At 36.9% G+C, this 12622-nt stretch overlaps 1 protein-coding gene across 1 annotated transcript; it reads left to right on the top strand.

Moving 5' to 3' along the window:
- Nucleotides 1-11584: 11584 nt before the first annotated feature.
- Nucleotides 11585-12622, top strand: LOC112199438 (F-box/FBD/LRR-repeat protein At1g13570). The gene is made up of 3 exons (XM_024340458.1): nt 11585-11927; nt 12042-12409; nt 12512-12622. The coding sequence occupies exons 1-3, from the start codon at nt 11585-11587 to the stop codon at nt 12620-12622; spliced, it is 822 nt and encodes a 273-aa protein (XP_024196226.1).

The following is a 12622-nucleotide window of genomic DNA, read 5'->3' on the forward strand; positions in this document are numbered from 1 at the left end:
TTTCACAATCCACCGGGGTGACCAAACCATTCCCGTTTCTTCCCAATCCTCATATCGTTCGTCACGACCGAAGCCTGTTTACTTTGGGAATAGCCTGGCCATGCTCCATTAACCAACTACATTTTTTTTTTTTTTTGGTTATATAACAAGGAGCAACCAACAAGAGTAATTTCGTACATGAGCAATGAGAACAAGCCAACCATCAATTAAGACTCACCACCACTTAGAGTATGTGTGCATGTGAGGATTCAAGGTGTAGAGAATATGTTGTTCAAGCTCACAATTACAAAGTGACGTAAGTACAAGTTCAAAATGTGCTAGGCACCTTATTGCACACACATTTAAGGAAAAGAGTATGGCCCTTGTCAATCTAAGTTCAAAATAATCTGTCAGACACTCGGGAATACAACCCACTATTTTTCAATCCTACATTTCCAGAAACTGAACCTAACAATGCAGAAACTTAAAGAAAATGCACCTATACTATCATGAAGACATACACCATGAATACATGCAAAATGGATCAAATGAAGTGAGAGTATCAATACTTAGAGCATCCACCAACGGTGCTTCTAAGTGATTCAAATTGAGATATGTCTAAAGGCCTAGTAAACGAATTAGCCAATTTGTGATCAGTAGGAACACAAGCACGCTCAAGCATATTATCAAGATTATCCATATGAGTAGAAAAATGATTGTTTGAACCTTTTTTAATCCAGATTTGCTTCTGCTTCGTTTTTGTTTCCAGATCCACGGGGATTGAAGCCAGCTTTGCAATCCTGGTGATCAGATTCAGACCCTCTTTCAACTCAGCTTGCAGCGAGGCATGTGAGTTAATACCCATCGTTTTCCTCTGATTTTGAGTAACCCTGCGAAGCATATTGCACCTAGGACGTATGTGTCCTAATTTTCCACAATAATGACAAGTAGGAACAAAGTTTTTGGAGTTGTGAGTATACCTGGGCTGACAAAGTTTGTCAGGACTTATCTGAGCAACCTTTTTATAGGTTTGAAGGTCCAATTTACGTTCTGGTCTTTTGGGCAATTTGGGACCAGAATCAATGTCTTCTGAAGCATGTGATTGACCCAGTGAATTTTCACCTTCCACACCTTTTACAAAGGTCAAAGGCTTGCACGACTCACCTTCAAACCCTAACCCTTCTTTGTTGCCGTGAGTTTTACCAAATCCTATCATCTTGGAGACCTTTTCAGACCCTATGGAGAACTTGTTGAAGCTTTCCTTGACTTTAAGCAACTCATCCTGCAATTTCTCATTTTCAAGGGTTAGTGAAACATTTAAAGTGGATTGAGCCTTGACTTCAACCTGCAAAACTTTAATTTTATTAATGAGATCACCATGTTCCTTGTCCCCAACTTCAGACTTAACCTCATCGTGCAAAACTTTTATCTTATCAACAAGGTTAGTACGCTCAACATTCCATTCTTTTAGAGAAGTTTCAAATTGTAGCTCAATTTTCTCTTTTTCTTCTCTTAAAGAATCAACTTCTTTTTCAAGTGTATAATTTTTTCGAAGAACAATTTTCGAAGCTTGATATAATTGCTTACACTTGACATTTGTTTCTTCATCAAGGGTATCATCTTCTAAGTCAGAATTATCAGAAACATCAATATTAAGAGAGGAAGTAAGAGCAAGATTTACCTCTTCATCATCTGACTGAGAGCCTTCATCACTATCACTCCAAGTAGATTTTAGAGCCTTGTTTCCACGCAAATTATACCTTTTATTGCCACAATCGGCAGCAAGGTGACCAATTCCACCACACTCAAAGCATTTAGGTTTGTTAGGCAAAATTTTCGAAGAGTTTCCAAAGGATTTTTTATTTTTCAGAAAATTTTTGAACTCTTTTGTCAACAACGATAAATCCACATAATCATCAACAACATGTTTCTTTTTAACAGAAGAGAAAGCAATATTTTTTACCTTTTCTCGGGCTTGATCCTCATCTCAAAGGTTTTGAGATTACCTATAAGTTCGTCAAGAGAATAGGTGTCCAGGTCTTGAGTCTCCTCTATTGCAATTTGCTTGGCTTGAAATTTTGAAGGAAGAGCTCTGAGAAATTTCTTGACTATTCGATGCTCCTCAAATGGATCATCAAGGCTACAGCATTGGTTTGTCACATTGAGAAGTCGAGCATGAAAATCATCAATTGATTCATCTTCCCCCATGGTCATGTTCTCAAATTCCAATACGAGTCTTTGAAGTTTCTGACCTCTAACCTTCTTGTTTCCCTCATAAGTAACCTGAAGTAGATCCCAAGCTTGTTTGGCTGTGTCACAGTGGCTAATTCTCATCCTCTCTTTCTTGGACAAAGCTGTGAATAGTGAATTCCTTGCCTTAAAGTCACAAGTTCTATCACGAACTTCTTCTTCTGTCCATTCCTTCCTAGGTTTGAGAACCCTTGCAGAGGACCCTTCTACTTTCTTTGATTCTTCGGCCTTGGTTGGGTGTTCCCATCCATTCTCAACTATATTCCACATGTTTTCATCTTGAGAGTAGAGAAAAGCCCTCATCATAATCTTCCATTGTGAATAGTCTTCACCATCAAACAAAGGCGGGCAATTTATAGAACTAGAGGCTCTGTTATATTCACGTTCCATCCTTGACCACGGATCAACTAAAAAAGCTTTAGAACCTGCTCTGATACCAATTGAAAATACAAGGACAAAATATGATTTTCTGGAAAACGGGGATTGCAGTGCACTGATCAATCCTTACTGGGCAGATATCAGAAATAACGAACCAAACACCAGATTTTGGTTACGCAGTGAAAACCTCAAGTATGAGATTAAAAACACTGCGGGGCTCTTACTCTTGAGAACCCAAAATAAAGATCATCATATTGAAAAGGATATGTTCTTTTACAAACTTTGAATAGCACTAGCTCGGCTATAAGATTCACACAAAATCTAATACAAAGTTTGTCTTCCTTCTAGAACTCCTTCACTTGAACGATCTTCAAATCTTGTTCTTCTTTCTTCACAGTCTCCCTACTGATCTCGAGAGAGTATTATGCATATGAAACTATGATCACAAACACTTATACATGGACTAAGTGTTTTGACTCTTTGTGAAGACACAAACTCAAACAAACATGCAAGACACCTACACTTATTCTTGCGTTTCTCCACACTTTTTGCCGTGCATATTTCTGCAATATATATTCAACCAGCGGCCACCACTCAAACAAACCAGAAACAACCCTAATTAGACTTCTATTAGGAAAGAGCTTTTATTCCAAGATATCCATAAAATCCTAAAAACCCTAGGGAATCAAATACACAATTTTATAAATAGAAAAATATCTTTAAATAAAGAAAGTTAAACCTCAAGGATATTTTCCCGTTTTGTATGGAATGCCAACACACCAAGTTAATCAAAACTTGTACCTACACTACCTCTGAATCATGCTCTTTACTCTTAACTTCCTCATATATATATCCTCATTATTGGAATGGGTAACCCCATTAGAAACTCAAAGGCATCATCAGCAGTGATTTTTGCATTAGTTGGATGGTTTATAAGCCCAGAACAGTAAAATGCAGCTGACAGAGGGGGAATTTCAACTTGATATCCATTTCCAACTCTAGGAAGTACCTGAGGATCACTACAGACGTCACATATAGCAGAAGCTTCTAGAGAAAATGAGGGCTCACCATATTCATCCTCATTGAAATCTCAAAAACTTCTTCAAATGACTGCATGGGTTTCCGCAAAGGACATGCTTTCTAAAGTTAATGAGCCCTCCTCATCTTTAATCCCAAGAACACATTTCAAACACTTTCTCAACCAAATCTTTAACTGCAACATCAAAAGCTTCTATAGCAGAAGCTTCTAGAGAAAATGAGGGCTCACCATATTCATCCTCATTGAAATCTACTTGGCGGTTTTCTTCAACCAATTCCATCTGCCAAATGAGAGGGATGCACGAAGGAAGCAATCAGCAGGGTGACTGGCCAGGTATTTCATCTGTTATGACTGCAAAATATGTTATGCATGTGGAACTCTCATTTTGTATATCACTTGAATTTTTCAGATTTCTAATGAAGACAAATGTTATTACTCTATATAGCCAAATGTTGAGTAACTTGTGATTGACCAAAGAGAACCATATATCATGCAGATAATCAAACGTTGGGCAGATCGAAGAGATGTGTCCTGAATTTTGGTGCCATGATAGTGCCTGTTCTTTTCCTTGTTCATCTCAGGATATGGCTCCTTTATAATTAGTTTGATCAGTTGCCTGGTCTTGAAGAAATTTGGGGAGGAAGATGATGCACCAAGATCATCATGCATTCCTAACTGTTCAAGAAAGTGACAGGGATACAAGTACTTATTCCTTCACTGACTCGTATATGTTGTGGTTATAGTTAGTTATGTCACTTAGAAGAACATGCATTAAGGCTACTGTTGGATTGAATGCTCTTGTACAGGCAGTAGGAATCGGTAATGGGAAGCAAAGATCTCACAGGCATTTCCATGGGAAATTCGTAAAAGAGATAGTTTCACGGTGCCCTGAGTAGTTTTATAGTTGTTGTAGCTCTCCCCTTCGGCTAATCTTTTCTCTAAACTGTTTCACTGTGGAATTTTGAGAGTTCAACTCCTCCATGTTGCTCCCCTTATAGTTTCTTTGTCTCGCTTTGCTGATAGTTTAGTATGTGTTGGCCGTACCACTTCATACTTGAGGAAGAGATTTTTTCAGAGACAATTAGGTGACAATAAACCCTAAACTCCATATCAAACTATACCCTATTATAAATTTCGAAGCTTCTGTTTCGTCTTTGTCCAAAATCTAAACCTCACTTCAGTACACTATGCAGCTTCAAAGAAACCCCAGACCTCTGCTATTAAAGCCCCTTCCGCTGCCCATCATATTAACTAGATTAACCATCTCCAATTAGTACACCCCCACAACTACGGAAGCATTAACCGTTTCAATTGCAAAACTTCAACACTGCTTGCAACAAATTGAAGACTGAAAACAGATTTAATGAGTTACGAGAAAGGATTCAATGTGTTCGTCAGTGCCCCAAAACTAGAAAATCTTCACGTCACCGATAAATAATCGTCCAAATTATTTTATGTAGAATTCGAAGTCAGTGGCCAAAATTCACTTCTGGTCGCGTGATTCAAGTGCTGACTGCTGACCATGTTGCTGCATTGAAGGCTGGAATTTCTACTACTGTCAAAGATATGACTTTTCATGTTCTCGCCGCCTGGGTGTCTGCTTGCTTTCAATAATTTGAACAAGTTGGAGCTAGTGTGTTATTACGACTCTTGTTGGAAATGGCTACCAGAGCTGCTCAACATATCGCCTAATATTGAATATTTTGTCTTAGAATTTACAACTATATGTAACTCACTTTCTTCCGTCCATCAGAGTTTGTGCGAATTTGTTTGTCTTCACGGCTCAAGAACGTGTTCATAACAGGTTGCACGGGACTACAAAATGAGATTACTGTGGCAAAGTATTTGTTAAAGTATGGTCAAGTTATGAATAAGATGACTATCTCTACTTACAGGCTAGGACTCTCAGCTGCACAAAAGAGGACTTCTTATCGTTTCCAACGGGTTCAAATACTTGCAACTTGAATTTGTCAAAGATGATGGAGGTTCTTGGTTTCAAATGGCAGGGGGGGAATCAAATTAAGACTTTTCAGTTGCAAGGATTTTGTTTATGAATCTGTTACAATGTTGTTGTTGTTTTTTTTTGTTCTTTGTTCTTTGTTTTTTTTTTTCTCTCTTTCTCTTAAGGATTAAATACGTTTAACCCTCTAACTATAGGGCGTTTTTCAATTTCATACACATTTGGCATTTGGATATGTTACTCTAGTATTCATATTTGTGCTTTCATATATTATATTCATATATCTCCATATCAGTACACCCTCGTAAGTTCACACTTAAGTTTGTCTTAGCCTACAAGAATTACCTAAGCACGGGGTCGTCTTGGGTACCTTGGTGTTTGCCATACCCTTATTTTTTTTTTTTTTTTTTACTTTTAGTAAATCAATATAGTGGAAACCTACTGAACTGGTCAACAGGTTACCCAATTAAATATCGACATGTATCATTTTAAAATATTTTTTTTACCATATTAACAACACTCTCTTTCTTGATATGTAACATTGTTAAAAATCATGTAACAAGTATTGTCAAAATAATAAATTACACATAGTTGAACTACAATTACTACTTATGACAACAGTTGTTGTGGTTATTGTAATTGAGTGGTCAAAGATGTAAATATCATATTTGGACAACTTTTATCAAATTTAGAACCTTGATTATCAAGTGGAGAAGCTCCTTACAATACTGAGTTGTTACATATCTTTTGGTCTAATTTTAATTTTACCATGTTCACAACACAAATGTTGTCGGAATTGTAAAATGGTTGGTAATCTTGTAAATGGTATAGTTTTTGAAGTAATTACTACAATCAGAACAAAAGTTACCGCTTTTACACCAATAGTTGCGAGTTATGGTAAAATATGTAGTCATTGAGTAATTACTCCATTAATGATAAAAATATAAAGATTTACCACTTTGATAACAAATTTGTTGTTTCACTTGTTAAATTGTCCATAAATTAGTACATTAGTTTAGGTTGAGTAATTACTATAAATAGGACAAAAGTTACCGCTTTTACATCAATTGTTGTGATTGTGGTAAAATGTGTAGTCATTGTAGTAATCATTTCATTACTGATAAAAACATAAAGATTTACCACTCTGACAACAAATTTGTTGTCATACTTGTTAAATTGTCTATAAATTAGTACATTAGTTTAGGTGGAGTAATTACTACAAGAGTTAATTACATATAAGTGCATATTTGAATGTTCTTTTAGTCATAAGGCCACCAACTATTTTTTTCCCTCATAAGGCCACTAGAATAAAAAAGGTGTTAAATTTTAGATATAAAAATTAATATATTTACATAAATGCCACTAGAGTAAAAAGTTAACAATCATCCTTTATACCCTAAACCCTAACCCTAAACTCTAAACCCAACAAAAATAAAACCCTAAACCCTAAATAAAACCCTAAACCCTAAACCCAACAAAAATAAAACCCTAAACCCTAAACCCTAAACCCAACAAAAATAAAACCCTAAACCCTAAAATAAAACCCTAAACCCTAAAGTAAAACCCTAAACCCTAAAGAGGCAAGTGGACAAAACAATTTAGGTGGCCTTATGTGCACAAAACAATTTGGGTTAGTTTTCTTAGGTAGAAGGGTAAAATGGACAAAGAAAAAATAATTTAAAGAGGCAAGTGGCCTTATGTGCACAAAACAATTTAGGTGGCCTTATGACTACTATAAGTCTCAAAGTGACACTTGTTTGTAATTTTCTATTACTACAAATAGAACAAAAGTTACCTCTTTTACATCAAGTGTTGTGGGTTGTGATAAAATGTGTAGTCATTGTAGTAATAATTTCACTAATGATAAAAACATAAAGATTCATACATGTTCTATTTTATATAATATTTACCACTTTGAGGACTCATGTAACCACTTTGAGGACACATGTGGTAATTAGAAAAAAAATCCGCATTAAAGTAAATAAGGTCTTCATTAGAGAAAAGTAGGTTCTCATTTGAGTAATTAAGTCCTAAAAGTGGTAATTGTAATAAGTTCTCATTAGAGTAAAGTAGATTCTCATTTGAGTAAATAAGTCATAAAGTAGGTTCTCATTTGACTACATTTAAAACAACTATTATTTATTTTTACACTAATTGTTGTCGTTGTCGTAAAATGCATGTAAAAAGAATTATATTTGGTTAAGGAAACTACTAATGATATAATTAATTGGTAATAAAGATTACTTAACTAATACTAATTTTATGAAATTAGGTTAGAAGATTTTTGTTTTTAATAAGGAAAAAACGTAATTTTCAATTGTGTAATTGTCCATTAATAACAAGCATTAATCAAGCATTAATTCACTAATAATAAAATTACTTAGTAATATAGACTATTTAACTAAAAGTAATTCGGTGAACCTAGGATAGAAGGTTTTTTTAATTTTTTTGAAAAAGGAAAAATCATAATTGTCAATTGTCAATTGATAATCAAACATTAATTGGATTTATTGTTTTCACTATCTTTATTATTTTCAATTCAATTAGTAGTTTGTGTTAACAAAAAAATTAGAAAGGCTAAGGGCTAAACAAGTTACCAATTTGTTAAATATTTTGAACCATTGAATATATTACTAATCCAATGGTCCAAAATATTTAACAAAATGCGGGTATGGCAAACACCAAGGTACCCATGAATTCTCCCCTAAGCACATACTACCCGTCTATCTAGTTCGGTAAATTCATATATTAATTTGCCATTTTTTGTGATTTTTTTTTCATCATATATTAATTTGCGCTTTGAGTGATTTTTTTCAAAGCTCAGTATTGAGTCCAAGTGTACAACAAAGTTAATTTGCATAAAATGGCCAGTTTGGAGGGGCCTGATGGATTGCAGCGTCCTGGTTCCCAAATCATCTTCACCGACTTAGTAAAGCTGGAACGCTCTTATATGGCACCACCACCATTACCTGACTCGGATGCTGATGCCGACAGCTGGATCGATGCGTCATTTTGTTTCAATAATATTTGAGTTTTCATTTGATGATGGTGGTGGTGATGGTTCAAGATCATCCTTTTTAGTCAAGTATCTGCACAATTGCGATGATTTTGATGCTAGCAATACCATTGAATTCATTCAATAATACCCTGGAGAGTTTCTGATTGTGCAACCCTGCTTAGTATCCAACTCCTTAATTAATTGTAGCTTTGTTCTCTAACTCTCTAAGTAATCGATAAATTCACAAGTATATGTTTTCTTTTGGCCGTTCACTCCAATAATTAGCTGGTCAGGACTTCAACTCAGTACTTTAGATTTTGGGAGTTTAACCTTGCAGTTTGCACTTCTTTGATGAATGCATGAACTGTGATATACATGCTGGGCATTCCGCTTCATAACTGAGATTAGGAGATAAACCCTAAACGTACCCTAACGCTCGATCCACTCCAGTTTTGAGCTGGGAGTAGCTATTCAAAATCCTTTTTTTTATTTGAAAAAATATCAAAACCTAGCCTATTTTAAATTTCTGGGTATTGTACGTTTATTTTCCTATTTGATTGAATTTCTACATTAGTTTTTGCATTGACTATTGGCAAGTACGACATTCGTGTTTACGTATCGAAGACGAGGAGCTGAGACGGCTTGTGAGCCAACTCTAGCCCATTTATTTATGAGTTTTGGTCTCTTTTGAGGTTTGTTTTAATTAGTTTCTACGATGGTGATCGATGAAATTCTTCCTAATTAGTAGAAACAGAAGTAATAATAAATAGAATGCAAAAAGATTTGAGCTATCAAACTTATCAATTCGGACAAGATTCTTCTGATCTATATATAGTCATGGAGAAACCATGTAATGCACCAAAACTTCGAGGGCATTAGTTTAGCCAAGTTTTTTTGGTGGTGCTATAGCTGAGTTAGCTAGTGAGCATGAGATTAATTGGAATGATGGTCATCCTATGTGACCTTAAAGATTTGCATTCATGCACATCATGTCACCTTAGGAACAAAATGGCAACGCGTACGTATAGGAAGTTGGAAGCATACACCAGCAAGCAAAGGCATAACCATATATTTTATTTCCGTCTTGGATCGATTGAAATCTTAATCCTTAATACTTATGGAGTTGGAGCAACTCAAAACTGATATTTGTTTTCTTATCTCCCAAAATGCAGCCTCAGAAAAGAGAGCTCGTTCTCTTCTTAAGGCAATTTGAGAATGTTTGAAAATCTAATTATTAAGAAGAGTTTGCTTGATATATATGATATTTTATTGAGAGGATGGCAATCCCATCTCCTTGGAATTAATTCCCTTGGAAAAGATATAAGAATTGTTGTCTAGATATATTACTGTTGATGTCATAATTTAGTTCGACAAAAATTTTTGACTGTTCAACCCATTCCACGTAGGACGCGTTGAAATGTCAAAGAGTCCACGTAAAATCCTAACCTTTCAACGCACTTAAACCCTTCATCGAGAAAGAAAAGATAATCCTAAGATGAAAATAACCATGACTAGTGAGATGCCTCACTTTGGTACTCCAAGCCTTCAACCTTGGATCTCCACCTCTTAGGTCTTGGACAGTCACCATGTGATTGACTCACCACCTTGGATTGCAAGCCAAAAGCATATCATGACCTCATCATTACTAGAAAAGCATAGTCCAAAGGAATCAAGAGCCTCAAACCCCAAGACCAATAGTTCGACCCCCAAGCTTAAAAGCCTCGACCTCTAAGAATCATGGTCACGAGCTCCAAGGCTAAATCCTGGGCTATCAACTCACTCTCAGACAAAGTCATTGCAATGGGACATAGTTAGCGGAAATCAAGGGCTAACTCTCACCTACTAGGCCAGGTGTCGTGCTCTGATGATGAGTATGGTCCGTGGGCATGGCCCAAGAGTGACGTGAAAGGAAGAGACCACAGAGTTATGACACATGTCACCAACTCTGTTTGATGGAGTGTCAGGAAGCAGAAATTACGGGCTGACACCCCAATTTTAGGGAAGAGCCCATACCGTCCCTTTCCACCTCAACTACTCCTTCTCCTATAAATGCCACTCTTTCACAAGTTGAGAGGGGGACTTCAGCTCTCTCTTTTCTCCCAACACTATGCTATAAAGCTCTCCCAACGAGGAGCCAGGACGCCCAACAAAGGAGCGTGGATGCCCAACGCCAGGTGAAGGAAGTCTGAGGCGAGGCTACCAGTTTCACCCAACCAAGGAGCGTGGATGCCCAACGCCCGGTGAAGGAAGTCTGAGACGGGACTATCAATTTCACCCAACAAGGTTGCTTGGAGGCCCAACATCAGGTGAAGAAAGTCTGAGACGAGACTATCAGTTTCACCCAATGAGGAGCCAGGACGCCCAACATCAGGTGAAGGAAGTCCGAGGCAAGGCTATCTGTTTCACCCAACAGAGGAGCGTGGAGGCCCAACATCAGTCGAAGGAAGTCCAAGGCGAGACTATCAGTTTCACCCAACAAAGGAGGTTGGACGCCCAACACCAGGTGAAGGAAGCCCAAGGCCATACCTTCAGTCACAAGAGGTGGACGACCAAGGCCACACATATAATCAAACTAATCGAAGGAAGAGATATGCCCACCTCAAGAAAGCAAGCCTGCCACTTTACACTTAAATTTCAACGGAACTTCCATTGACTCGTTGATGCCGAAATCGGCACCAACAATTACTCTCTCTCGCACATCCATATAAGAACTGTTGCTTTGAAAAGATAAAAGATATTTTTTCCCCTTTCTAATCCTTCCACATTCTATCATGTTGACCACACTCATGTTAGAATCATTATAAAACGCTCGATTGTTGGTCTCATCCAATATTTCTTATATATGCCCCGGGGCAATTTGACTAATTTGAATGGCCTAAAATGTACGTTACACATTCCCCCGAGGGATAATTTGAATGGCCTAAAATGTACTAATTTGAATGGCTCGATTGTTGGTCTTTTCCTTCTCTCTTAATTACTTATGTGTCAGAAAGCTGGAAAAACAGCCAATTCTGCTTCGAAAAAGAAGAGGGATGAGTTGGACAAAATAAGCAACTTACCTAGTGGTGTTACACAACAAATCTTGTCATTTTTGCCCATCAGGGAGGCAGTGAGGACAAGTATTTTATCAAGCAACTGGAGGCACAAATGGGCTATGGTTCGGCATCTTGTGTTCGATGATCAGTGTGTTTCGGATATGATGAAAGGTGGTACAAAGAGGACGAAAACATTTGAGAATATTGTTGATCATGTTCTCTTACTTCATTCCGGTTCCATAGACACTTTCAAGCTTTCCAGTCGAATTTATCTTATTGAAAGCAGTTGTATAGATAGATGGCTTCTTCATCTATTAAGAAACTATAATTCTATCAAAGAGTTCGTACTGAAACAAGAAGGGAATATGTACAAGATCTCTTCATGTTTGTTTCTCTATCCAGATTTGACTCACTTAGAGCTATACAATTGTTTGCTAAAACCCCCTGTGATGTTCAAAGGCTTCCCAAGATTGAAGAGCCTCGAAATTCAGAAAGTTACTGTGGCGCAAGATGTGTTGGAAAAGGTGATCATTTGCTGTCCTCTACTTGAGAGAATGACTCTATGTGACTTAAGGAATATCACCCATCTCAACATTGATGCACCAAATCTTCAATTCCTTAATGTTGGAGGTGGTTTTCAGAGTTTTAAACTTAAGAATACCCCAAATCTTGTTGGTATGAAAGTAACAGGCTTCCGTGGTTTGAAGGCTGAAGTAGACTTCCTCAGAGTTCAGCTATTAAGCTCCCCTCTTCAAGAACTAGAAATTTCAGTAAGTGGTATTCTATTGAAGCATGCTCTGTGTCCTTATATATATAGATAGAACTAAAATCAAATTTCACCTAACTCAATCTACTCTTCATAAAAATTGTAGTTTGGACAGGAGAAGAACATGATGAGGTTAGATGACAACCGGAACTGCACATCCACCCAACTGCGAGTTTTGAAAATAACTGGCTTTGTGGTAGTGCCAAAAATGAAATAA

This window comes from Rosa chinensis, chromosome 4 (assembly GCF_002994745.2).
Source record: "Rosa chinensis cultivar Old Blush chromosome 4, RchiOBHm-V2, whole genome shotgun sequence".
In the NCBI taxonomy this organism is placed as follows: Eukaryota; Viridiplantae; Streptophyta; class Magnoliopsida; order Rosales; family Rosaceae; genus Rosa; species Rosa chinensis.

What these genes read in the sequence shown, in the direction of transcription:
- LOC112199438 (XM_024340458.1), top strand. Translation starts at nt 11,585, where the DNA reads ATGTGTCAGAAAGCTGGAAAAACAGCCAATTCTGCTTCGAAAAAGAAG. An exon ending in TTATCTTATTGAAAGCAGTT is followed by an intron (nt 11,928 to 12,041) that starts GTATAGATAGAT and finishes TTCTCTATCCAG; the next exon opens with ATTTGACTCACTTAGAGCTA. An exon ending in TTCAAGAACTAGAAATTTCA is followed by an intron (nt 12,410 to 12,511) that starts GTAAGTGGTATT and finishes TAAAAATTGTAG; the next exon opens with TTTGGACAGGAGAAGAACAT.